At 45.4% G+C, this 24922-nt stretch overlaps 1 protein-coding gene across 15 annotated transcripts in view; it reads right to left on the reverse strand.

Moving 5' to 3' along the window:
• The window catches only part of LOC146341661 (serine/threonine-protein kinase SBK2-like), a 119749-nt gene that overhangs the window by 2586 nt on the left and 92241 nt on the right, over nt 1–24922 (reverse strand). For 13 of the 15 annotated variants that reach the window (XM_084805107.1, XM_084805114.1, XM_084805123.1 and 10 more), the window contains 2 exons: nt 8758–24044; nt 3144–4015 (listed from right to left, as the gene is read on the reverse strand). In XM_084805107.1, coding sequence (XP_084661233.1) covers nt 22186–24044 — 1859 coding nt within the window. In that variant the 3' untranslated portion in view covers nt 3144–4015; nt 8758–22185. Of the gene's footprint in view, nt 1–3143; nt 4016–8757; nt 24045–24922 lie in introns of those variants that run through there. The other 2 variants (XM_084805110.1, XM_084805113.1) reach the window with 2 other exon arrangements.

Below are 24922 nucleotides of genomic sequence, written 5' to 3' on the forward strand. Positions count from 1 at the left end.
GCCGGCTCCGCCAGCAGCCGGACATCCGGACGCTGGCTAGCAGGGATGCAAATGGCAGCGGCCGTAGCTGCTGTTTGCGTCCCTGCAGTCAGCCGTGATAGGCTACGTAAACATTTACGTAGCCTATCACAGTGTTTTTTTAAAATCTAGCCATATTAGGCTATGTAAATCTTTAAGTAGCCTATCACATTGTGTTTTGTTTTTTTTTAACCTGGAAATGGCGGCAGTAGCAGCTGGTCAGAAGACTGGCAGCCGCCGCCGCCAAACCGCCGCTGAACCACTGCCGGAGCTGCCGCCGCCAGGAAGATCCACCCAAGGTAAGTCCCGTCCCGGGGGGGTGGCGGGGGGGTGGCAGGCCGTTCTGCCACCGAATTCGGGGGGCCGAATGCACTGGCATTCAGCCTCCCCGAGATCCGTGGTGGAACTTTCGTACTGTCAAGGGCTCTTTGGAGGCCTCTCTCAGTCTAAACCAGTAGCCAAGTCCAGACACAGACAAAGGGATTCCTTTCAAAGCTTTATTCTTCTTTTATAACTTAACAACTCTACAGGTAGCAACTAGATCTGAGCAGCAGAGTACCTATGCCCTAAGTTGAAACAGTTGGTCCCCGTATGAAAGGGAATTACTGGCAGACCCCTGAACTTAAGGACTAGGGAGAGTCCCTCCCCTTTTCCCTTGGATTCTCGGGGCGCAGCCATTGTTTGCGCACCAACCGGGCACTGTGCCTCCTTTCCGCGCCCTCTATCTGGCGCCGCTCTCTGCGTCTGCGTCGCGCATCCACCAAGTCTGCTATCTCTGCTTGGTCACTCCCTGGACTGCTTTCTAATCTAGGAATGCTAGTAGGAGGAATCTCTGTCAGCTGTGGGCCCTGGGAAAGAGGAGCGCGCTCCTCTCCCAGAAGCGACTGCTCTTCCTCCGAATCAGAACTACTCTGGGATTCTCTGGGCTCAGTGTCCACCCTGACACGTACATCCCTACTGCTGAAGCCTAGCTTGTAGGACAGCATAACCTTGCTGGCATGTGAAATGAGCACAATTGTACGGTAGTTTGAACACTCTTTGGCGTTGTCCTTCTTTGGAATTGGAATGTAAACTGACCTTTTCCAGTCTTGTGACCACTGTTGAGTGTTCCAAATTTGTTGGCATATTGAGTGCAGCAATTTAACAGCATCATCTTTTAGGATTTGAAATAGCTCAGCTAGAATACTGTCATCTCTGTTAGCTTTGTTGTTACTAATGCTTCCTAAGGCCCACTTGACTTCACTCTCCAGGAAGTCCAGCTCAAGTTCAATGACCGCACTATCATGGCTATCAGGGACATTAAGATCTTTCCTGTATAGTTCTTCTGTGTATTCTTTCCACCTCTTCTTAATCTCATCTGCTTCTGTTAGGTCCCTGCCTTCTTGGTCCTTTATCATGCCTGTCTTTGCACAAAACGTTCCCTTGATATCTCCGATTTTCTTGAAGAGATCTCTAGTCTTTCCCATTCTATTGTTTTCCTTGATTTCTTTTAAGAAGGCCTTCTTGTCTCTCCTTGCTGTTCTCTGGAACTCTGCATTCCGTTGGATATATCTTCCCCTTTCTCCCTTGCTTTTCGCTTCCCTTCTTTCCTCAGCTACTTGTAAGGCCTCATCAGACAGCCACTTTGCTTTCTTGCATTTCTTTTTCTTTGGGATGGATTTCGTTGCTGCCTCCTGAACAATGTTACGGACCTCCATCCATAGTTCCTCAGGCACTCTGTCTATCAGGCCTAATCCCTTAAATCTATTCATCACCTCCACTGTATATTCATCAGGGATATGATTTAGGTCATACCTGAATGGTTTCGTGGTTTTCCCTACGTTCTTCAATTTAAGCTGAAATTTTGCAAGAAGCAGCTCATGATATGAGCCACAGTCAGCTCCAGGTCTTGTTTTTACTGACTGTATAGAGCTTCTCCATCTTTGGCTGCAAAGTACATAATCAATCTGATTTCGATATTGACCATCTGGTGATGTCCATGTGTAGAGTTGCCTCTTGTGCTGTTGGAAAAGAGTGTTTGTTATGATCAGCATGTTCTCTTGGCAAAACTGTATTAGCCTTTGTCCTGCTTCATTTTGTACACCAAGGCCATGCCTGCCTGTTATCCCGGTGATTTCTTGACTTCCTACTTTGGCATTCCAATCCCCTATGATGAAAAGGACATCTTTTTTTGGTGTTAGTTCTAGAAGGTGTTGTAGGCCTTCATAGAACCAATCAACCTCAGCTTCTTCAGCCTCAGTGGTTGGGGCATAGACTTGAATTACTGTGATGTTGAATGGTTTGCCTTGGATTCGTACTGAGATCATTCTATCGTTTTTGAGATTGTACCCCAGTACTACTTTTCCCACCCTTTTATTGACTATGAGTGCTACTCCATTTCTTCTAAGGGATTCTTGTCCACAGTAGCAGATATGATGGTCACCTGAATTAAATTCGCCCATGCTTGTCCATTTTAGTTCGCTGATTCCCAAGATGTCGATGTTCAATCTTGCCATCTCATAGTTGACCACCTCCAGCTTACCTTGATTCATTGATCTGACATTCCAGGTTCCTAAACAATATTGTTCTTTACAGCATCAGATTTTCTTTTCGCCACCAGACACATTCACAGCTGAGTGTCCTTTTGGCTTTGGCCCAGCCGCTTCACTCTTTCTGGCGCTACTTGGAAATACCCTCTGCTCTTCCCCAGTAGTATATTGGACACCTTCTGACCCTAGGGGTTCATCTTCCAGTATCATATCTTTTAGCCTTGTGAGACGTTCCATGGGGTTTTCTTGGCAAGAATACTGGAGTGGGTTGCCATTTCCTTCTCCAGTAGACCATATTTTGTCAGAACTCTCTGCCATGACCTGTCCGTCTTGGGTGGCCCTGCATGGCATAGCTTATGGCTTCACTGAGTTATGCAAGCCCCTTTGCCACAACAAGGCAGTGATCCATGAAGGGGTCTTTCTAAATATACATTCATAATAAAACTAAGAGCAAAGCTACAAATTATGTTAAGGACACTATTTAAGCATGTGATTAGGACCTGATACTTCTTCCTTAAAAAAAAAAAAAAAAAAAAGTAGCCACAGGAGACACAAACTGGCTTATGACTTCAGTGCAGAGGAGAAAGGTTAACTTACCATTTTCACCCTAGGAGAGAGCACACACACCCTGAACATGCCAAGTTCCCCTGAAGGCAGAAGGTGAAAATAACAAGAAATAGCAGTTTCAGTTTTATTTATTTATTTATTTATTTTGTATTTATTTCATTTCTATACCGCCTAATAGCCGAAGCTCTCTGGGCGGTTCACAAAAAAGTTAAGAGTCATACATGTGTGACTGACTGGGAAAACAATTTTACATGTGTGACTGACTGGGAAAACAATATGGGGGGGGACAACATTAAACCCCACCCCGCAAACACCGTGGCCCTAACCAGAACACCCGCAGAGACAGTTGTATTTCTTGTCAAACAGTAATGGCAGATCTTAATCAAGTGTGTGAATAGCATGCTCAACATCATGTGTAGTTTTAGTTAGGCCCATAGGAGACATTTCTGTTACTTTACACAGTATAGCTTATGGCATACACTTACAGTGGCTGGAAATAATTCATCACATGTTAAAGACATTTTTTTTTAAAGGAGGCTTACAGTGGTTCATCCATAAGCTTCGTCTTTGGGTCTTCTACAAAGAACATGGGATCAAACATGGGGAAGAGCTGAGAAGTAATCCCACCAATGATGAGCTCCCCTGCCTGATAATACTCATGTGGGATAGAGAGAGGATCTCTCATGCCACATATGGAAGTCTGTGTTGTGAATTCAGTTTGACACAGCAGCAACAGTAAGGGCATGAGCCAGAACACTCTTCTGATACTGAAGGCAACTGCTAATGCAAGGGCACGGAATCCCCTGTTCCTATCTAGCTCACCATTATCTAGCATCAACATCGTTACAACACCTGGCATGCACTGGATCTTGAATCTTCTGAAAATCTGTTTGGAATCTGGTCTGTAAAAAACAATGGGAACGTTACCCTCACACACACACCTCCTTCCCCCCCGCCACCCCAAAAGACTGTTGCAGCCCTTGTCTATAGTCCTCCGTTCCACCACCCAGTAATAATGAAGGCCATTATAAATGTTTTAAACTCTATCAATATATTGTTTATGTTAGCAGGAAGAAAAAAAATCCTTCTTGGCCTTAGAAAAAAGAATGAGAAAACACAGTAATTTGAGATAATCACAGAGTTCATAAAGACCTTTGAAAAATATTTTGCTTCAAGATTCAAAATGTATAACAAAATCACTGGAGAAAACACATCTCTGTCATCAGATGATTACTGTTCTCCAGTGATTAGTGGTAAATTTTGAAAAGCAGATACTTATCATGCCAGTTCCCAAAGCCACCCTCACAAGGAGAGCCCAAAATGCAGGCAGCTGTGTTGATCTATATAAAAACAAAACAAAAACAGTCCTAGCAGTTTTCACCGCCACCAGGTGTAGGTCTCTTGTAAACCTAAAGGTTCTTAATTCCCCATTCAAGACCAATCCAATCCAAGTTAATATATTGTTGTGAGAGAGTTCACAACAATAATTGTTGCTGGGAAAATCCATTTTCTCCCAGCTATTGTGAGGATTACAGTGAAGGTGGAGGACACCAGTAAGAATGCGGGGTGGTGGCAAATGACATCACCATCCCTTGGTAATCACAACGTCCTGGTGCTTTGACCATAGGTAGGGATGTACGAAATCTCTACCTGGCTCTGTGCTGGTCAATCCGCAGTGGGGGGAAGGCGCTCCATTCCCCCCCCCCGGAATCCTCTGTGGAGCCGCTGGCCAGGGCCAGCCACAGCTGGAGTTCCGGCCACTGCCAGGATGCTGCGGCCGCAAATGGCGGCCATCATAGCAGCCGCCATTTGTGGCCACAACAGCCCGCCAGCGCCGGGAAACCAGCCGGAGCCGCAGGAACTGCCGCCGGTACGTTCCATCCCGGGGGGATTCCACGGGGTGGCGGGGTGGGGGAGGCTGTTCCGCCATGGATTCAGGGGGGCCGGATTCTAAAGAATCCGGCCTCACTGGAGTCCGTGGCGGAATTCTCTGACATCCCTAACCGTAGGAGCCCTGACTCCACTACACCACTGCTCTTCTCTGCTCCTTAATGGAATAGAAGGACTATACGTTCTCATCACCATTGAGAATAAAGTACGATCATGCACATATTTGAAAATGAGGAAGGAAGGAAAATAGTAGTGGAAATATTTTACACCCAAGGGGCAATACCTTCGAATAGTACAATATAGCCTACAAAGAAGGTTGTGGGAAGAGTAGCGTGCTGTGATCTACAAAGCGATCCTTTAATATTCCAGTGCTGCCGAAGATATAACAAGCCTGAAGACATCTTGATGGAGGTGGTTTGCTGTAAAGGAAGTATTTACTGAACTACTTGATGTAGGGCAAAATCATTACATCAAGCCAACTGATTTCCACCTGCCCAAATCATTGACCCTGTTTGGACATAACAGCAATCCATAGTCATCATCATGGTGATCACTCATGACCGAGTAAGATAGTCTTCCAAAGACAGAGTCTATATAGATAACTCTTTAAAAGGATTAGACAGATTCATAGAAGATAGGTCAATCAACACATTAATCTCTAGCAGTGGGTCTGCAGGTGGCTGTAAAGGCCGATTCTGGATCTTCACAGCCTTCCACAATGAGGACATAGGTTTCCAGGTGGAAGGCGGTCACGGTGAGGATTTGCTTGACATATCTTCTGCTGAGCTCTTTTCTCCCTTTCGTCCTGTACTCGTGCTTCTTCAAAGTCCATAGCACCTTTAATATAGGCTGACCTCCAGTTGGAACGCTCAGGAGTTAGAGCTTCCCAGTTCTCAATGCTTACGTTACATTTTTTTAGATTAGCTTTAAGAACATCTTTAAATCTCTTTTGCTGTCCACCAATATTCCGTTTTCCATTCATAAGTTGGGAATAGAGTAACTGCTTTGGAAGACGATAATCAGGCATTCAAACAACATGGCCAATCCAGTGAAGGTGATGTTGGAGAATCATTGTTTCAACGCTGGTGGTCTTTGCTTCTTCCAGTACGCTCACATTAGTCCATCGGTCTTCCAAAGTAATTTGCAGAATTTTTTGGAGGCAGCATTGGTGGAATTTTTCAAGAAGTTGGGAGTGGTGTTTATAGATGGTCCATGTTTCACAGGCGTACAGTAAGGTTGGTAGTACAATGGCTTTGTAAGCAAGCATTTTGGTCTCCCTGCGAATGTCCTGAGCCTCTAACACTCTACGCTTCATTCGGGAGAATGCTACAGTCGTAGAGCTCAGGCGATGCTGAATTTCAGCGTCGATGTCAGCTTTTGTGGAGAGATGGCTGCCAAGATAAGAAAAGTGATCGACATTTTCCAGCATCACACCATTAAGCTGGATTGATGGTGCTGCAGAGGGATTGGTTTGTGCTTGCTGGTAAAGCACTTTGGTTTTTTTTATGTTAAGCAAGAGGCCGAGCTTTTCATATGCTTCTGCGAAGATGTCTAGGATAGTTTGGAGATTTCCCTCTGAATGTGTGCAGATTACATAAGCGTCAGCATACTGAAGTTTTATGACAGAGGATGTAATTACCTTACTTTTTGCTTTCAGCCTACTGAGATTAAAAAGTTTTCCATCTGTTCGATATATGATTTCTACACCAGTGGGAAGTTTCCCTTCAACAAGGTGTAGAATCATAGCGATGAAGATAGCGAATAAGGTTGGAGCAATGACGCATCCCTGTTTAACGCCTGATCCCACTCTGAATGGATCACTTTGAGAGCCATTGTTATCCAAGATTGTTGCCGTCATGTCGTCATGGAAGAGCCGCAAGATGTTCACAAATTTATTAGGGCATCCGGTTTTCAGAAGGATGGTCCAGACAGCAGTACAATTTACAGTGTCAAAGGTCTTAGTCAGATCAATAAACACCATGTACAGGGGTTGGTTTAGCTCCCTGCATTTTTCTTGGAGCTGTTGTGCGGTGAAGATCATATCCACTGTCCCCCTGGAAGGGCGGAAGCCATTTTGGAATTCAGGGAGGATGTCTTCTGAGATAGGTAGAAGGCAGTTTGTGAGGATCCTTGCCAGGATTTTGCCTGCCATAGCTAGAAGGGAGATGCTTCGATAGTTTCCACAATCTGTTCTTTCACTCTTTTTAAAGAGAGTGATAATTATGGCATCCCTGAAGTCTGCTGGGATCTCCTCCCTCATCCAGATTTTTTCGATGAGCTTGGGAAGCTGTTGTGTAGCTTCAGGCCCACCTTCTTTAAAGACTTCAACAGGGATCCCATTGGGTCAACTAGCTTTATTATTTTTCATTTGGTTAATGGCTTTACTGACTTCCTCCAAACTAGGGGATACGGCAAGCTCATCTCTGGTTTGTTTTTGTGGGATTTGTGAGAAAACCTCATCAGCAACAATAGAGTTATGGTTAAGGAGGTTGTGGTAATGCTCTTTCCAACGCAGTGCAATAGACTCTTTGTCCTTCAGAAGTTTGGCGCCATCTATTGAGCGTAAGGGGTTTGTACCATGGTTTGTTGGTCCATAAATGGCCTTTGTGGCATTAAAAAAGCCCTGTGCATCATGGGCATCTGCAAAATGCTGGATTTCTTGAGCTTTCTTTATCCAACAGGAGTTCTTAAGTTCTCTAGTTCTTCTTTGGACCTCAGCCTTTGAACTGGTGTAGATTTTTTTCTTAGCGGCACAGTTGATGTCTTTTTGCCATATTTCAAAAGCTTTCCTTTTCTTATCAATAATATGTTCAATCTCCCTATCATTCTCATCAAACCAGTCCTGATGTTTCTTAGTTTGGTATCCAATAGTTTGTTCATAGGCTGCGATAATGGAAGTCTTCAGTTTATTCCAGTGTTCCTCGACATTTTCATAGGGATGTCAGAGAATTCTGCGACGGATCTCGGTGAGGCCGAATGCCAGTGCATTCAGCCCCCCGAAATCCATCGTGGAACGGCCTGCCAACCCCCCGCCCCTCACGGATCCCCCCCGGGATGAGACTTACCTGGGGCGGATGTTCCGGACGGCGGCGGCTCCAGTAGCGGCTTCGGCGGTGGCGGCGCCTGGTCTTCCGACTGGCCACCACCGCCATTTGCAGTCTGTGTGTGTGTGTGTGTGTGTGTGTGTGTGTGTCCGTAGACGTGATAGGCTATGTAAAGACTTACGTAGTCTATCATGTCTGGGTAAAAAAAAAAAGTGTACGCAAATGGCGGTGGCTACAGCCACCGCTATTTACGTTTCTTATTTTTGTTCGTCTTAGTCTACGTCAATATTTACGTAGACTAAGATGAAGAAAAGAAAGGGGAACGCAAATAGCACCCACTACGCTATTTGCGTTCCCCTTTCTTTTCTTCGTCTTAGTCTACGTAAATATTGACTTAGACTAAGACAAAGAAAAATAAGGAACACAAATGGCGGCGGCCGTAGCCGCCGCCATTTGCGTACGCGGTTTTTTGGGGTTTTTTTACCCAGAGCCCTCCGTGGCCGGAAATCTGGCTGCGGACAGCCCTAGCCTGGGCTTGGCCGGCTGCTCCCTGGAGCCGCCGCAGAGCACAGCCGGCCGTCAAGGATTCCGGGAGGGAGGACCGGATCGCCTCCCCCCCCGTCGAGGATTCCGGGGGGAGGGACGGAACGCCTCCCTCCCCACCATGAACAGAATCCGCAGAAAGGTAAGTGACTTTTGTACATCCCTACATTTTCAGGGGTTTCCATAGGTAGATGTTCCTTGAGGGTTGTTTGAAAGCAGGCTTGCTTAATAGGGTCTTGAAGGGCTTGGGTGTTCATTTTATGCCTTGGTTTTCTTCCTTGGAGCCTACGTTGAGGGACAATCTTAATGGCCATCGTCGAATGAATTAATCTGTGGTCTGTCCAGCAGTCATCAGCACTCATCATGGCTCTAGTGAGGAGTACATTGCAGCAATCTCTGGCACAAAAAATTACATAATCTAGAAGATGCCAGTGCTTCAACCAGGGGTGCTTCCATGATGTTTTATTTTTCTGACGAAAAAGTGTGTTGGTAATGACAAGATTATGCTCTGCACATTTAGTCAGAAGTAGAATTCCATTCTGGTTGCTATTGCCAACTCCTTTTTTCCCAATGGTCCCCAGCCACAAAATCAAAATCACGCCCAACTCTTGCATTGAAATCGCCCAGGAGGATGACTTTATCCTCCTTAGGTATCTCGGATAAGATGATGTCCAGCTGGGAGTAAAATTTTCCTTTGATGTCTTCATCAGCATCTAATGTTGGTGCATAGGTACTTAGAATAGTTGCCTGCTGGTTTTTGGCGAGTTTTATTCGGAGGGTTGAGAGTCATTCATTAATGCCAGTAGGAACTTCTGACAAGAGCTTCATAAGATCATTTTTGATAGCAAAGCCTACTCCATGTATTCGTCATTCTTGTTCAGGCAGTCCTTTCCAGAAGAAGGTGTAACCTCCTTTTTCTTCCTTCAGTTGTCCCTCTCTTGCTCTTCGAGTTCCTTGGAGTGCTGCTATGTCAATGTTAAAATGCCTCAGCTCCCTTGCAATGATGGCAGTCCTGCATTCAGGGCATTCACTATCTGTATTGTCCAGCAGTGTCTGTATATTCCATGTTCCAAAGTTCATTTGTCTTTTGCGACCACTAAATGGTGATCCCACTGGACACAGTAATCCAGTCAGACAGAAGATGAGGCAGACTATATTTAGGGCACCTTTTCTAGCCCCCTCCCCATAAGGGTGAGCAGAGTGGATCCTGAATAGGACTGCTCAGTCGTGGATACAGCTGCCGAACTACTCAACTGCCTCGGTCCTTGAGTCAGGACGACTGAATCTGTATCCACCACCCATGTGCCGGTCCATGACTAGGGGCTTCCGGATTTCACAGTCCTACCCCCGTTGCCATTCGCCGATCACCATGGGACTTTTGGTTGGTTGGGTTAGATTGGAAGATGCCTGTGCGTGAATTTGTTTTATGTGTGGAGATCGGTGCACAATGATCAATACACAGTCTTCACAGAAAAGGCTCTAATCCAATGGCATGAATATTATGACAATTGGTGGTCCTTTATCTGCTGCAGCCTTCATCCACCTTCTCAGCCATTGTAACATATAGCTTGTTATCTTCCGCCTGTTCTGCCATTGAGGACTTTCTTGGATCATTCTTTGTCTGGTTCCTCCCCCTTGACCTTGCCGCCATGGGTGACCCTGTGTCAGGGTGGAAACTGAGCCCATAGAGCCCCAGAGCAGTTCTGATTCTGAGGAGGAACAGCAATCTGTGGGAGAGGAGCTCGCTCATCTCTCACAAGCACAGCAGCTGGCAGAGATTCCTCCTGCCAGCATTCCTGGGATAGATAGTGACCCTGGCAGTGAGAGAGCGCTGGAGGGGGGCTTGCTGGATGCTCGGCGCAGATGCAGGGAGCGACGACAGATGGAGGGCGCAGAAAGGAGGCTTACCGCTCATTTGGTGCTCAAACAACGGTCGTGTCCCGAGAACCCAAAGGAATGAGGGAGGATCTCTCCCTAGCCCATAAGTTCAGGGTCTTCCCATGGTTCTCCTTCAAATGGGGACCAACTGCCTTACCTGGAGCTTGGGCTACTCTGCTGTCTTTCCCCAGTGCTGTTCCTTGCTTTGTCGCTAGTGATTAGTATCTGAAAGAGTCATAAAAGAAAGGAATAAAGGAATAAAGTCTCAGAAAGAATCCTCGTCGTCTGTGTCCTGAGTTGGCTATTGGTGGGGACTGCAAGAGGCAGCTAGGGCGCTCTTGACACCCTGCTGGGAGTACATAACTCCCGACGGCTTTGCTCACAGGGTTCATTGGAACACACAAGCCCACTCACCACAGCAAGGTGACGATCCAGTGAGTAGGAATCCATAGTATGGATTGTTGAATCAAGGGTTGTTGTTACGTCTGAATCTGGGACTACGGGTTACCTATGCATTATTAACTATGAACAAAACATAAAGAGAACCCATGGTTTATTGTTGGGTTGTGTACTGTGGGTTGTATAAACCATGGGCTATCATTACATCCAAACAGAATCCTGGGTTGTTCATAGGTTGTTTCATCAGGCTACAGAGGTGGAGGGCAAGAGTGGACAAAACCCGACTGCTTTACATGCTGGCAAGTGATATTGCCAGCCCATTTTCCTTACATACCAAGATGCTGACACCTGCCTGGCAAGTGCAGTGAAGGCATTCTTACCACCTCCTCCCTCCTGCATTTCACACCTTCTCATGAAAGTGGCAGCTGTTTTTTCTCGTTTTCCTTTCACTTTGCATTTCAACAAGCAACTTGCTCTTATCCCTTCCGCACTTCAGAGTGTCTGTATCTGTACTTCAGGGTGTCCCAAAACAATACCAAATAGGCAGTTTTCAACCAAGAGTCACCCCCTCAACCCTAATGCCCCATGTCTTGAGATGCCTTCCCTGCCTAGAAAAGAAAATATTCTTAGTAATCTAAGGATATTCCAAACTTCCACCCTCTGTTCTGCCCATGGAAAAAGGTGGGTGAAGAGCTTTCTCTAGACTGTGTGTTCCCGGCCTTCTTCATAACCACTTTTACAGATCTGTCCGCTAGCTCATTTGGCACAGACCCACAATGGCTGGGGGAGCTCCACAATCACCAGAGCCTGGAACGGAGTAGGACTACTCTGCCTGACTTTTCTCCACTGGTGATACCATCTCACAAGCATCACAAGTCTCTCAGTTATCGCAGGTATATTCTTAGTTGTGCACAGTTCAAGAAAGCCAGAGAATATGCTGTAGATTCTGGATTGATGGTGAATTGGCCATATTCAACAATCTTTGGATCCATCCAGAGGCAACATGCCCTACAGAGCACCTATAAATATGAACCTCACACACACTCAATCACTACTAATGCTATAATCCTGCCTCTGATATTGAAGTAGCACATAGCCATCAGGACTAGTAGCCATTGATAGCCTTCTCCTCCAGGTATTTATCTTACCTCCTTTTAAAGCCATCCAAATTGGTGGCCATCACTACATCATGAGGTAGCAAATACTGTAGTTTAACTATGCACTGTGTGAAGAAGTACTTTCTTTTATCTGTCCTGAATCTCCCACCCATCAGTTTCATGGGATGACCCCAGATTCCAGTATTTTGAGTGAGGGAGAAAAATGTCTCCAACTCCACATTCTCCACACCATGTAAAATTTTGTACACCTCTATCATGGCTCCCCTGACCTTCCTTTTTTCAAAGCTAAACAATCCCAGCTGTTGAAACCTTCCTTCACAGGGGAGATGCTCCAGCCCCTTGATCATTTTAGTTGCCCTTTTTTGCACTTTTTCCAGGTCTACAATATCTTTTTTAGGTATGGTGACCAGAACTGTACACAGTATTCTAAGTGTGGTTGCACCATAGATTTGTATAAAGGCAGTATGATATTGGCAGTTTTATTCTCAATTCCTTTTCTAATTATGCCTAACATGGAGTTTGCCTTTTTTACAGCAGCCACACACTTGGTCAACATTTTCTTCAAGCTGTCCACCAGATAGGAAAGAGATAGATAGTGCCTAGGATCTGTGTTTATAGGATTAGAGTCGTGATTGAGTGTGTGTGTGTGTGTGTGTGTGTGTGTGTGTGTGTGAGACAGAGAGAGAGAGAGAGAGAGAGGATATACAGAAGGTTTTTAAGTGACTCTTGTCCTGGAACTCAATTATTTATGTGCAGGAGGAGAGTAAAGTGGTTATTTACTGTTTAACACTTTAATTCTTTAAATAATAGATATTTCTTTCTTTTTCAAAATCCCATGCCTACAGCTCATGGCTGCCAAAGGGTAAAAGTGATAAGAGAATAATATATGTCAGAATAAAAAGCCACTATATCCTCACATCTCAGGTGTTGGACCTGAGGTAAAGGTCATGGTGACAGTGGTGCAGTGTGTGTGGTAGAAGGTGTTGCCTGTTTTGGGAAAGGCCTTATAGAAAAGTTATTCACATTGGTAACTAGGCAGGAACACCACAGGTGGTGGCATATGTGGTGGGATATGAGAAAAGAGTATTTTGGATTTGGGATATGAGAAGAAAGCATGTTGAATTTGAGATACAAGAGAAAAGTGTGAGGGGAAAAAGGTGGAATTTATGAATATGAAGAAAGAGGCACTTGTGGAGAAGTGCAAAGCGTTGAACATCTCTCATGAAGGAAAGATCCTGAAGTGTTTCTTTCAACATTTGAAAAGGCAGTGGGACATTCCTATGGAATAATATATGAAATATCTTCCCAGTCTGATAAAAACTGAACTGTCTAAAGCATATCATAGTTTCTCCTCAGAACAACCATTAACCTATAATGAATACAAAGAGGTCATGTACAGAAGGTTCAGACTAGGACCAGATTACTTCAGAAAACAATGGAGATCTTGTCATTGGCAATCTGGCAAATCCTATGCAGATTTGGGTGCTAAATTCACTGACTTATTTGATAAGTGGATGAGCAGTGCCAAAGCAGATACAAAGGAGGGAATCAGAGATTTGATGATTTGGGATCAGTTTTTGTTTCAACTCCCCTCAGAAATCAGATTGTTGTTGAGAGACAAGGGTCCTCAGAAGTTCATGAGGAAGCAGACTTTGCTGATCGGTTATACCTGAACAAGGGGGAGGGGGCAGGCAGACTCCACAGAGAAAACCGTTATAAATTAACTGACTGCAGTTAATTCTATGGGGCTGAAAAGGGAGCAGTTAATAGATAAGGAGCTGAGTCCCCAGCCTAAGGGGTGGTGGTGTCAGGACAATTTAAACAAACCTCCTACAAGAATGAAGGAAGAACTTGTTATCAGCGTGGGATGACAGGACATTTAAAATATTATTGTCCTGAGCCCTCACAGACATCTCATACACTATCTTCAGTCAGAATAGTAAAGACTCTTGAAAACCAGTCAGACACTCCACAGAATTTCTGTCAAGTCAGTTTTGAGAAGGCCCAAGAATTTGATTCTGGGCTGAGAGAAGAAATTCTGGTGGATGGGAAAAGGTATTTGGGAATTCTGGATATTGGTGCTCAAAATCACACTGATCAGAGAGGATTTAATTACCTCAGCAAAGATAATTCCCCATGAGTCAGTACAAATAAAAGGAGTCAGAGGGGGTCCAAATGAGATTCCTCTGACCAAGGTGAAGATCTCATGGAAGGGAAAGGAAAGGGTGAACTCAGACCAAGATGACATACCAGTCATACTTGGAAGAGACATTATGGGAGCAGGAGAGAAGATATACATTGTCACCAGAGGTCACAAGGATAGAGCTGCAGTGGCAAGCTTGGACACTCTGAGACAGGGTGACAACGTAGCAGCACTGACAGATTCAGTTTCAGACAGAAAGTGCTGAACTAGCTGATTTACCAGAGGTAACGGTAGGGAAGGCGGAGAATTCTGCCATGGATTTCAGTGAGGCCGAATGCACTGGCATTTGGCCCCCCGAAACCCTTGGCAGAATGGCCTCCCACCCCCCGCCACCCCACGGAATCCCCCCAGAACTAAACTTACCTGGGGCGGCAGCGGCGGCAGCTGGTCTTTTGGCCGGCTGCTGCGGCCGCCATAGCGGCTGCCATTTACGTCTTGCCAGGCTGCCGTGACAGGCTACGTAAGTATTTATGTAGCCTATCACGGTAAAGGCAGCCACACAAATGGCGTAGTGGCCGCCATTTGCATTCCTGCTCTTTGCTGTGATAGGCTACGTAAATACTTACATAGCCTATCACGGCAGCCTGGCAGGTTGCAAATGGCAGCCGCTACAGCGGCCGCCATTTGCATCCGCAGCACCCCGGCCATGGCCAGAACTCTGGCTGCAGATGGCCCTGGCTGGCAGCTCCGTGGAGCTGCTGCGGAGCAGAGCTGGGCAGGGAGGATTCCGGGGGGAGGGATGGAGCGCCTCCCCCCCACCATGAATCACACCTGTGAAAAGGTAAGTGACTTTCATACGTCCCTAGGTAAGGGGCAGGGAAGCAGATACAAAGTTATCTCTCCCTATCCAAGACATGTGTAAGACAAATGAATTTAAACAGGAGGTATAGAATGACAGTACTTTACAATCAATAAGAGCTCACCAAAGTTCTGCAGGAATTCTAGGCTGGGTTTAGCAGAAAACCGGGGAGGACCAGTCTGGCAAGCCATAAGATACAGGACATCATGTCCCAGTGAGATCTCTTCCCCATAGAATAAATGGCAAAATCCTGACATTCCAAAAGAGATTAAGGATATGCTGAATTTGGGAGTGATCCAAGCATCTGTAAGCCCATGGTTTTCACCTATCATGTTAATTGTTTAAAAAGATGGGACTATCATATTTTGTGTGGACATTCGGAAAATTAACCAGATCACTGTCCCAGATGCCTATCCTATGCCACAGTTGGACAATATGCTGGATCTGATAGGGTCAGCAGACATTATCTCCACCACAGATTTATGCAAGAGGTTCTGACAGATGAACCTGGAGGAGAAGTCCAGAAGCAAGTCTGCTTTTATTACTCCAGATGGACTTTATGAGTCTACTGTTTTGCCTTTTGAGTTAAGGAATTTTCCAGCATTCTTCCAAAGGCTTATGAACCAGGTCACCATGTGGGGAGTGGGAAAATTACCCCACTGTGAAGTATGAAAGTGGAAGCAATTCAGTCCTGGTCTATTCCCCAAAGACAAGTCAGAGAACTCATGGGGATGGCTATTACAAAAGATTTATACCAAAATTTGGTGACAGCCACTCCCTTACATGAGCTAAGACAAACCAGCTCAGCTGAAATGGACTGTCGAGAAGCCTTTAACTAATTGAAGCAGACACTGAGCAGCAAGCCAGTGGTGATTGCCCCAGATTTTGAGCAGCCCTTTTCAGTTGCTAGCACTCAAAGCTGTATTGCTACAAGAGAGAGAAAGTATGAAGCAACCTATCTCCTATCCCAGCTGAAAGTTGGGAAAGTTGGCGTAAAGTCAATTTGGCATGGAAAAATGGGTCAAACTGTAATTGGCAAGATATTATATGCCACAGATCTCTAACTGCCAAGATTGTGGAAGGAGTTCTGTCCACCTTAATATGCTGAGAATCTAATCCCATCCATTTGGAGAGAGGTTCCAGACAGGAAGATTCCAAAACTGACCAAGGTGAAAAGTCAAATCTGAGTGGGAAAGACCAAAAATTTAGTGCAGAGCAGCAGATAAGCCCAATGATATGTAGCAAGATCCAGAAAGCCAAACCCACCTTCTTTAATTGGAAGTTGCATCCTTTTCGAAGATATTCTTGGTGGAAAGGAGCTCCAAAAGAATTTATGAAACAAAGCATTGTTTGGAAATATTTGCCAGTTATAAGTAAGGGGATCCCATGTATAACATAAACAATTCTAGGTATAATATTAATCTGAAGTTATTATCCTTACCCCATAAACTCAACTTCAAAGATGCCCATCTATCTATATCTCATGAAATATCATTAATCAACTTATTTAAATTTAATGTAATTATTTGAGATACGTTCCATGGAGTTTTCTTGGCAAGAATACTGGAGTGGATTGCCATTTCCTTCTCCAGTGGACCACATTTCGTCAGAACTCTCCGCCATGACCTGTCCGTCTTGGGTGGCCCTGCACGGCATAGCTTATGGCTTCACTGAGTTACGCAAGCCCCTTCGCCACAATTGCGCTCATTTCACATGACAGCAAGGTGATGCTCAAAATCCTACAAGCTAGGCTTCAGCAGCATGTGAACCAAGAACTACCGGAAGTACAAGCTGGGTTTCGAAGAGGCAGAGGAACTAGAGATCAAATCGCCAACATTCGCTGGATCATGGAGAAAGCAAGAGAATTCCAGAAAAACATCTATTTCTGCTTCATTGACTACGCTAAAGCCTTTGATTGTGTGGATCACAACAAACTGTGGCAAATTCTGAAAGAGATGGGAGTAGCAGACCACCTTACCTGTCTCCCGAGAAACCTATACGAAGGTCAAGAACCAACAGTAAGAACCAGACATGGAACAACCGATTGGTTCAAAATTGGGAAAGGAGTACGACAAGGCTGTATATTGTTGCCCTGCTTATTTAATTTATATGCAGAGTACATCATGAGAAATGCCGGGTTGGATGAATCACAGGTCGGAATTAAGACTGCCGGGAGAATTATCAACAACCTCTGATATGCAGACGATACCACCCTAATGGCAGAAAGCGAAGAGGATCTAAAGAGCCTCTTGTTGAGGGTGAAAGTGGAGAGTGCAAAAGCTGGTTTGAAACTCAACATTAAAAAAACGAAGATCATAGCATCTGGCCCCATCACTTCCTGGCATATAGAAGGGGAAGAAATGGAAGCAGTGACAGATTTTATTTTCTTGGGCTCCAAGATCACTGCAGATGGTGACTGTAACCATGAAATTAAAAGACGCTTGCTCCTTGGGAGGAAAGCTATGCCAAACCTAGACAGCATAGTAAGAAGCAGAGACATCACCTTGCCAACAAAGATTCATATAATCAAAGCTATGGTCTTCCCATAGTAGCAACGTATGGCTGTGAGAGCTGGAGTATAAGGAAGGCTGAGTGCCGAAGAATTGATGCTTTCGAACTGTGGTGCTGGAGAAGACTCTTATGAGTCCCCTGGACTGCAAGGAGGTCAAATCAGTCCATCCTAAAGGAAATCAACCCTGAGTGCTCATTGGAAGGACAGATACTGAAGCTGAAGCTCAAATATTTTGGCCACCTAATGCGAAGAGAAAACTCTCTGGAAAAGACCCTGATGCTGGGAAGGACTGAAGGCAAAAGGAGAAGGAGACGGCAGAGGATGAGATGGCTAGATAGCATCACCGATGCAATGAATATGAACTTCAGCACGCTCTGGGAGAGAGCGGAGGACAGGAAGGCCTGGTGTGCTATGGTCCATGGGGTCACGAAGAGTCGGACACGACTTAATGACTGAACAACAACAACAATTATTTGAGATATATCTCTAGGGACAATTATTCCCAAATAAGTAATAAACTCCGGGCACCGTCAAAATTGCTAATTGGCTAATAGAGTATACCCTATTGCCAATCACCATTCTTTCTGACTTTGACCAATAAATTGAATAGCCAGACAAATCACCAAAAGTATTAATCAATTTCATCAAAGCTGGAACCGATGACTGGAGTTTCAAAATAAGAAGCAAAAGATCATCAGCATAAAGGCTAATTTTGAATTCTAAACTAACATGCACAAATCTGGGAAATTCCCTTTTCCACAGAAATGCTCAGTCTGCAAGAGTCCTAGTTCCCCCTCACACAGACAATAAAATGGCATCCTATACTGGGCTCTCCAAGGCCAACCGAGAATATACAGAAGATCAGATCATGCAGGTATGGCCACAAGGAGTGAAGCAGGGACAGGCAAAACAAGTTAGCTCTCTCAATGAGTCTGTGGCTGATGATTGTAGTTGGGAGGGGAGGAGAGATTCTTTGTCTGTTCAAGACACAAATAACCAGTGGATTCCCTCATAGCTGAGATAGACCTCTGATTTTCAAGCCTTAATGCTGCTGTGAGAAATCCCTCCCCGCCCCCCCAAAAAATTATGCAAGCTTTCAGGATCCCCAGATTTCTTCTTCAGGCAAGATGATACAAAAGGTGTGTGTGGGGGCGAAGTGCCTAGATGGTGAAGTCACATTGTCTGCAAATCCAGACCAGTTAGTCCCAGGTATACTCTGAGAGGAGGAGTCTGCAGATCAGGAAGTCATGTGAGGGTTACAGGAAGGTTCCTCTGCCCCTGGCTGTACTGAGAAGAAGGGTAGAAGTGTTGTAACCTCCACTTTGGAGAATATGAAGTCCAGCTATTCTCCAGCGTGTTTTCCATCCTGGTCAAAGCTACGGGCTCCTTTTGGTGATGGAACACACCAAATGGAACTGTCTTTATATTAACAAAGCAGGAGATTATTTTAGATGCTGTTATAGGTAATTGACATCAATTGAAGGGAATTTGGGTAGCATTACCTAGTCATTGGAGCGGGTGAGCCAAACAAAATAAAAACGAACTTCACATTTCTCACATGAAAGAAGGCCTGACTTAGAAATACCATGAACTCCTGCCTTGAGATCGCTATTTCCCTCCACCAACAGCTGTATCAAATGCAGCTGAGAGCCAAAACATATATTACTTTAAATTTGTGTCCAGCAACCATGCCTTTAGTTAATTTTTACTCTAGAGTAGGTGTAGGGGGCCTGATCCAGATTTTAAAAGCTTCCCTACCTCTCTTATAAGGATCATGATCTGAATGAGGCCCTGCACCACTCTACTAGACTGAGATTTAAAGTAATGTCTGTGGGGGGAAGTACAGTTTGATTATGACTGAAACATGCCGATCTCCTACTTGGGAGGTTCAAAAGGAAAGGAGAAGGGAGGGAGAAGCAGGCAAGCCCACAGCTGCTTTGAGTGCCTTTGGGAAATAAGGGATATTTGAAAACCTTCATGGTTGTCTGGGTGCGAAGATTAGGAAGCTGCCATATGCTTTGGCTTTCAGTGAATGAGCCTTGTTCCCAAATTCACACTTCCTATTTAATATTTTGTACCCCACCTTTTGGTTCATAGAGTGCCTAGAGTGGCAAATCTAAAAGCAAAGGCATTGTGGAGATATTTGCTTTTCAAAACCCAGCAAAATTCAGTCATCAAAAAAACCTACCGGTTTAAAAGACCAGAGCTAAGGCTATCTCATGTTGGCTCAAATTCCAAAAAAACAGGAATCTGGAAGCTATGGCTAACACCTTAACAGACATGCCCTACAATCATGATGTTGGGCAATGTCACAAACTGTGCTTGCTTACAACTTACTCAGGGGAGGATTCCTCTAGCAATACAGTAAGGCTGAGATGCTTCATAAGGCAATATAGGACTAGGATGTGGGGCACCTTTGCTAGTCCCTGGCATGCCATCCTCCCCATCTGGATTTGGGCCTGAAAGACTAAGGAAAAGTGTGAGTGCGTGGAGAGTAAGTTATAAGCAAGCACAATTTGTGACATTGCACAACATCATCGTTGATTGCTGGGCAAGTCAAGGCATCAGCTTTAGCTTCCCTTTTCTTGGCTTTTTGGAGTTTCAGCCCACATGAGATAGCCTTAACTCTGGTCTTTAAACCAGCAGCCTTTTTGATCACTGAATTCACTGAATTCTACAATGTTCCAATCATAGTGCCTGTCCTTTGTGAAGTAGAGCAGAGACAGGGAAACCCTCAATCAAATGGTTTCACATCACACATTTAGCATTAGAGAGGAGGCTCTTCTCATCACAATCACACAAAATTCAGCACCAGTAGGCAGGCAACTTGGGTACCCACACTGGCCACAGGGAAGGTCTACAAAGGCCACATGTGCCACACCAGCCCTGGGTTGCCAACATGTGGAATAGGCATTCAAATGGGCTCTAGCCTCTGGGTAGATTTGCTTTGGAGTTCTCCTCCCTCTGTGTTCTAGTTGTCACCCCACCCTCCCTAGAGTACAAGGGACTTAGTCAATGGAAGAGGACACATGGCCTCTCTCTGCATTCTAGAGATCAACCATATGATCAGCAAGACTGCAAACCATGCCAGTAGGAAACTCCCCAAGAGCCACCAGAAAACCATCAGCTTCCTTCACTCACTGGGGTGGATCAACCAAACTGGTTTCCCAGCCCTGCAGAAGCCAGAAGACATTGACAACCTAACCTTCACGAAGTAGTGATGTGTTCATGACAAAGAATCTGTGTTGTATCCAACGTTAGTCTTACTTAAACCCATTGAAGTTAATTGGACCAAAGTTAGACTAACACTGGACACAATCCCCTATAGGTTACATTAGTTATTGTTTCACTTACAGATTTGTAAAGTGCATTGAGGGCCTACTGAAAGGAAAGCAGGATAAAGACAGTGTGAATATGGGACGTGCTGGACCCCCAAACCATTCTGATAGGCTTTTGCCTAGAGTTATCCACACAAGACAGAAAGAGGTAACAAAAAGAAACACGATTAATCCAGAAAAGCCAAAGATAAAATAGCATTCTTATTTATTACAATTTAGCAGGCGACATAAAAAAATCATTGCAAGCTAATAGAGCAGTACCAAAATGTTCCCTGATCCAATAAAACATTAAAAATATTGAACCATCAATTCCTGAGTCACTTATTTACCCATCATAATGAAATTTATACAGATGGAAGCCAAAAAAGAATTGGCCTAATTGGCAATAGGGTATACTCTATTAGCCAATTAGCAATTTTGACGGTGCCCGGAGTTTATTACTTATTTGGGAATAATTGTCCCTAGTTATAATCCAATAAAACATTAAAAATATTGAACCATCAATTCCTGAGTCACTTATTTACCCATCATAATGAAATTTATACAGATGGAAGCCAAAAGAGAATTGGTCCAGAGTTCAGTGCTCTGCTTCTTGCCCTTCCCCATGAGCAACAGAAATACAAAATAAGCAATTATGTGCAATTGACTTCATCTGCATAATGCATATAGGTCACAGAATTGTTCTTCTTTTGGCACAGGAGGTTTTTATTTTTAAAAAAAATCTTCAATGACATTTTTACCCTGCCTTTCCTTTAAAGAGCTCAGGGTGGTGTAGAAGATCTCAACTTCAAAGAAACAAAATCCTCAACAACCCTGTGGGGCAGGTTAGGCTGATTAGAATTGATGGGTCCATGGTGAGCTTCATGGGTGAGTTGAGATTTAAACCTAGGTCTCCCTGATGCTATTCTGACACTCTGAACACCAATAATATATGCACACTGGCATGTATAGGACCTCGCTGGTAAACCAAGCCTGCTTTAACCTGTCTGTGTTTATCATCATCTATGGGGTTAAGGTCTGCCTCCTTGCACTCCCATTTTACCCTTTAGTGTGGGAAGCAATGATAGGGAAAAGCTGTACCATGGAATGAGGGTTTTTTGTGGGGTCGGGGGGCATATCATTGCAGTTCCCCATGCATGGACCCAGGCACAAACCAAGAATTTCTCCACCTGGCAAGGATCAGATGGGTGATCGGGGTTCGCTGGGAACGGGGCGGGGGGGTTGTGGATTATGGATGGATCATTCAGCACCCCCTTCCCCTTAAAAAAAAAAAAAACCCTCCATGTGCAAAAGCCCTTAAAAAAAAAAACCCCTCCATGTGCAAAAGCCTTCACACACCTCCGTGCTATTATAGTATAACACATCTATCAAAGCTTTTGGGAGGAGGGCTGTTCTGGGGAGCGGAATAATAAGCCATTTGTTTTTCTGGCAACGAGGCATAAGAATTGTCAGCTGGTTTGGAAATCGTGGGCATGGGGTTAGCTCGGCTTGGGGCACCATAATCCATACTGACACTCAAGGGAGCACAGGAGGGCTGGTGGGATGGGTTGGTGGTAGAGTCTTGAGGGGAAGATGGTGAGTGTGCTCGTTTTGTCCTTGAGGTTATGGCAGCAGTCACCCTACTAGCACGCTGCTGATGCATGAAGGTCCGAGGCTCAGAAGGCAGACCATCAGTATTACTGCTGATACTAGAGGCATATAAGAGCTGGCAGGTTGGGCTGGTGGAGGAGTCTAGAGGAGAAGGTGGTGAGCATATTGGCCTTGTGCTTGAGGAGGTCACGACAGTGCTCCCACTAGTACAATGCTGCTGACGCATGGAGGCCGAAGGGTGAGAAGGCAGAACATCGGAATTACTGTTGATACTAGAGAAAGCATAGGTGGGCCGCAGGGATGAACTGGCAGGAGCAGACTGTAAGCTGAACGACGGCATGCTTGGGAAGGTTAAAAGAGAATTCACGTCATGGTGTTGTCTCCGATATGTGGATGCTGGAGGCTTAGAAGGAATTCTGTCCGAAGGTGTGAACGTGCGGCTCTCATCTGGTACGGCAACAGAAGTGCACTGTAGATCATCCAGCCATGTATGGTTGGAGCATTCTGGTTGGTGGACCATCTGGGATTTGTGTGGGCAGATGCTGGCTGAATTTCTGGAAGGTGAAGAAACAGGAGGTGTCCCTGCAGAGGAGACAGGAGCTGGGCTTTGGACACGCTGTGGGGTTCTGGATGGCTTCTGCCCCTGAGAAAAGGGATTTAGTCCTGGGACCATGTGAACGTATTTCCTTTGTTCATTACTTTTAATGGGCGACATTGGCTGAGCCGGCCTGATTGGCACAGACTGGGCACACTGGGACCTCTGCAGCACAGGCTTTTGAAACTGGACCCCAAAGGGCATTCCAGAAACCGGTAGGAATGTTGCTGGGTAGAGAGGGGGGAACTCCACAATTTCTGGAAGAAACGTTACAGGAGGGTACACCACCGGCTGTGCCCATGCTGCAACATTGGCAGGAACAGGCTGAAGGATGGAAGGAGCTGGAGCACTACCATCAGAAGTCCAAGGGCAAGGCAGATGCGCGGGCTGGGATTCAAGGCCACACGGCTTTACATTCTCACCCCATCCTGTGGCTTGGGAATCTAGAGGTAAAATTACAGGGGAGTGGGGAGAGAAGGGAACCCATACCGACTTGGGACTGGTCCTCACCTGCTCTTGCACAGATGATACAGGTTTGGGTGCTCTCTGAAGCTGAGGCTCAAGCAATGGATGACTCTCCTTGTTGCTTGGGTATTCAGAGGACTGAGAGAGAGAAAGACTGGGCTGCGGAACGGACAACTTGTGAAATGAGGGTTTGAGGCAAGACTTGGGAGCCACCACAGGGTTGGAGATAGGCAAAGAATCGCTAGGAATGACTGCGCCCTCTTCCACTTCAGACAGGTCAGGCTGAGCTAAACAGTATTCCAAGTTGACTCTGGCAATCCTATGCTCTTGCACAGGAGCTATAATTTTTGGTGCTCTCGGGGATTGGCGCTCAAGGAGAATGCCAGTGTCCTCGTCACCTGGCTCCCGATGTTGGTCTGCAACCGGGGGACAACCAGGACGGGGCTCAGGCACCACTAGAACTTTAGAAGGCTTGGGAACTCCTTCAGCCACAGCTTTGGGCAACAAGTGACCAGGAAATACTGCAGCATTTTCTGCTTTGGAAAAGAGAGGCTGACCTGAAAAGACATCAAAGAATTACAGTTGAAAGATATGGATATCAGCTGTGGTGAGAAACAGGAGAGCAAAGAAATGGTTGGACAGGAGGTTCATATGGAAAGACAGGAAACACTGACAAAAATAGTCTTGGGCCCACCTAGGAGATGCTGATCAGAGAGCCCTCCTGTGGCCAAGCCCAAGAACTGCAATGCTGACACTCAGCGTGCAGCCCCAGGTATGCTTCTATCAAATAGGACACAAGTCATGGTCAGGGGACTCCAGGCAAGGTTCTGATTTATTTACTCTTGCAACGTTCTACTTCCTGTTACTATCATCTTCACCTCACTTTTCTCAGCAGACCTTTGGGTCTTACCTTGCCTGACATGCTTCCAACACCATATTTAAAGCAGCCCTCTCCAACCTGGCTCCCTCCAGTTATATTAGACTACAACTACCATCATCCCCATGACCAATGGCCATGCTGACAGGGGATCATAGGTGTTGCACTCCAACACATCTAGAGGGTGCCAGGTTGGGGAAGACTGATTTAAGGAGATCATCTTTGGTATTGGAATCCCGCAGAATAATCCCACTTTAGTTTAAAGTTCTTACTGTCAGTAACTAAGCCTTAGGAGAGGCAACCTTTTAGAATAGGGGAAAAAACTGCAGAAATGTTAGGAAACACCAAACAATTGGGGAAAAGGGCGCAGCTTTCTGAGAAACCCCAGAGGTCTGGATTGGGACCCCAGGCAGGTTGAATTTGTCCCTCTAGGCCAGAGGTTCTGTAGCCCTGGTCTACTATCTTTTCCATCATGGCCCCACTAGCATATCACAAGGTTACACATGCTCTGTTCTCTCTTTTTGTTTCCCTCCCCCGAATGCCCCCACCCTAATTTTG

Source organism: Heloderma suspectum, chromosome 6 (genome assembly GCF_057233095.1).
Source record: "Heloderma suspectum isolate Gila_16-S chromosome 6, 16-S_ref, whole genome shotgun sequence".
NCBI classification, from domain to species: Eukaryota; Metazoa; Chordata; class Lepidosauria; order Squamata; family Helodermatidae; genus Heloderma; species Heloderma suspectum.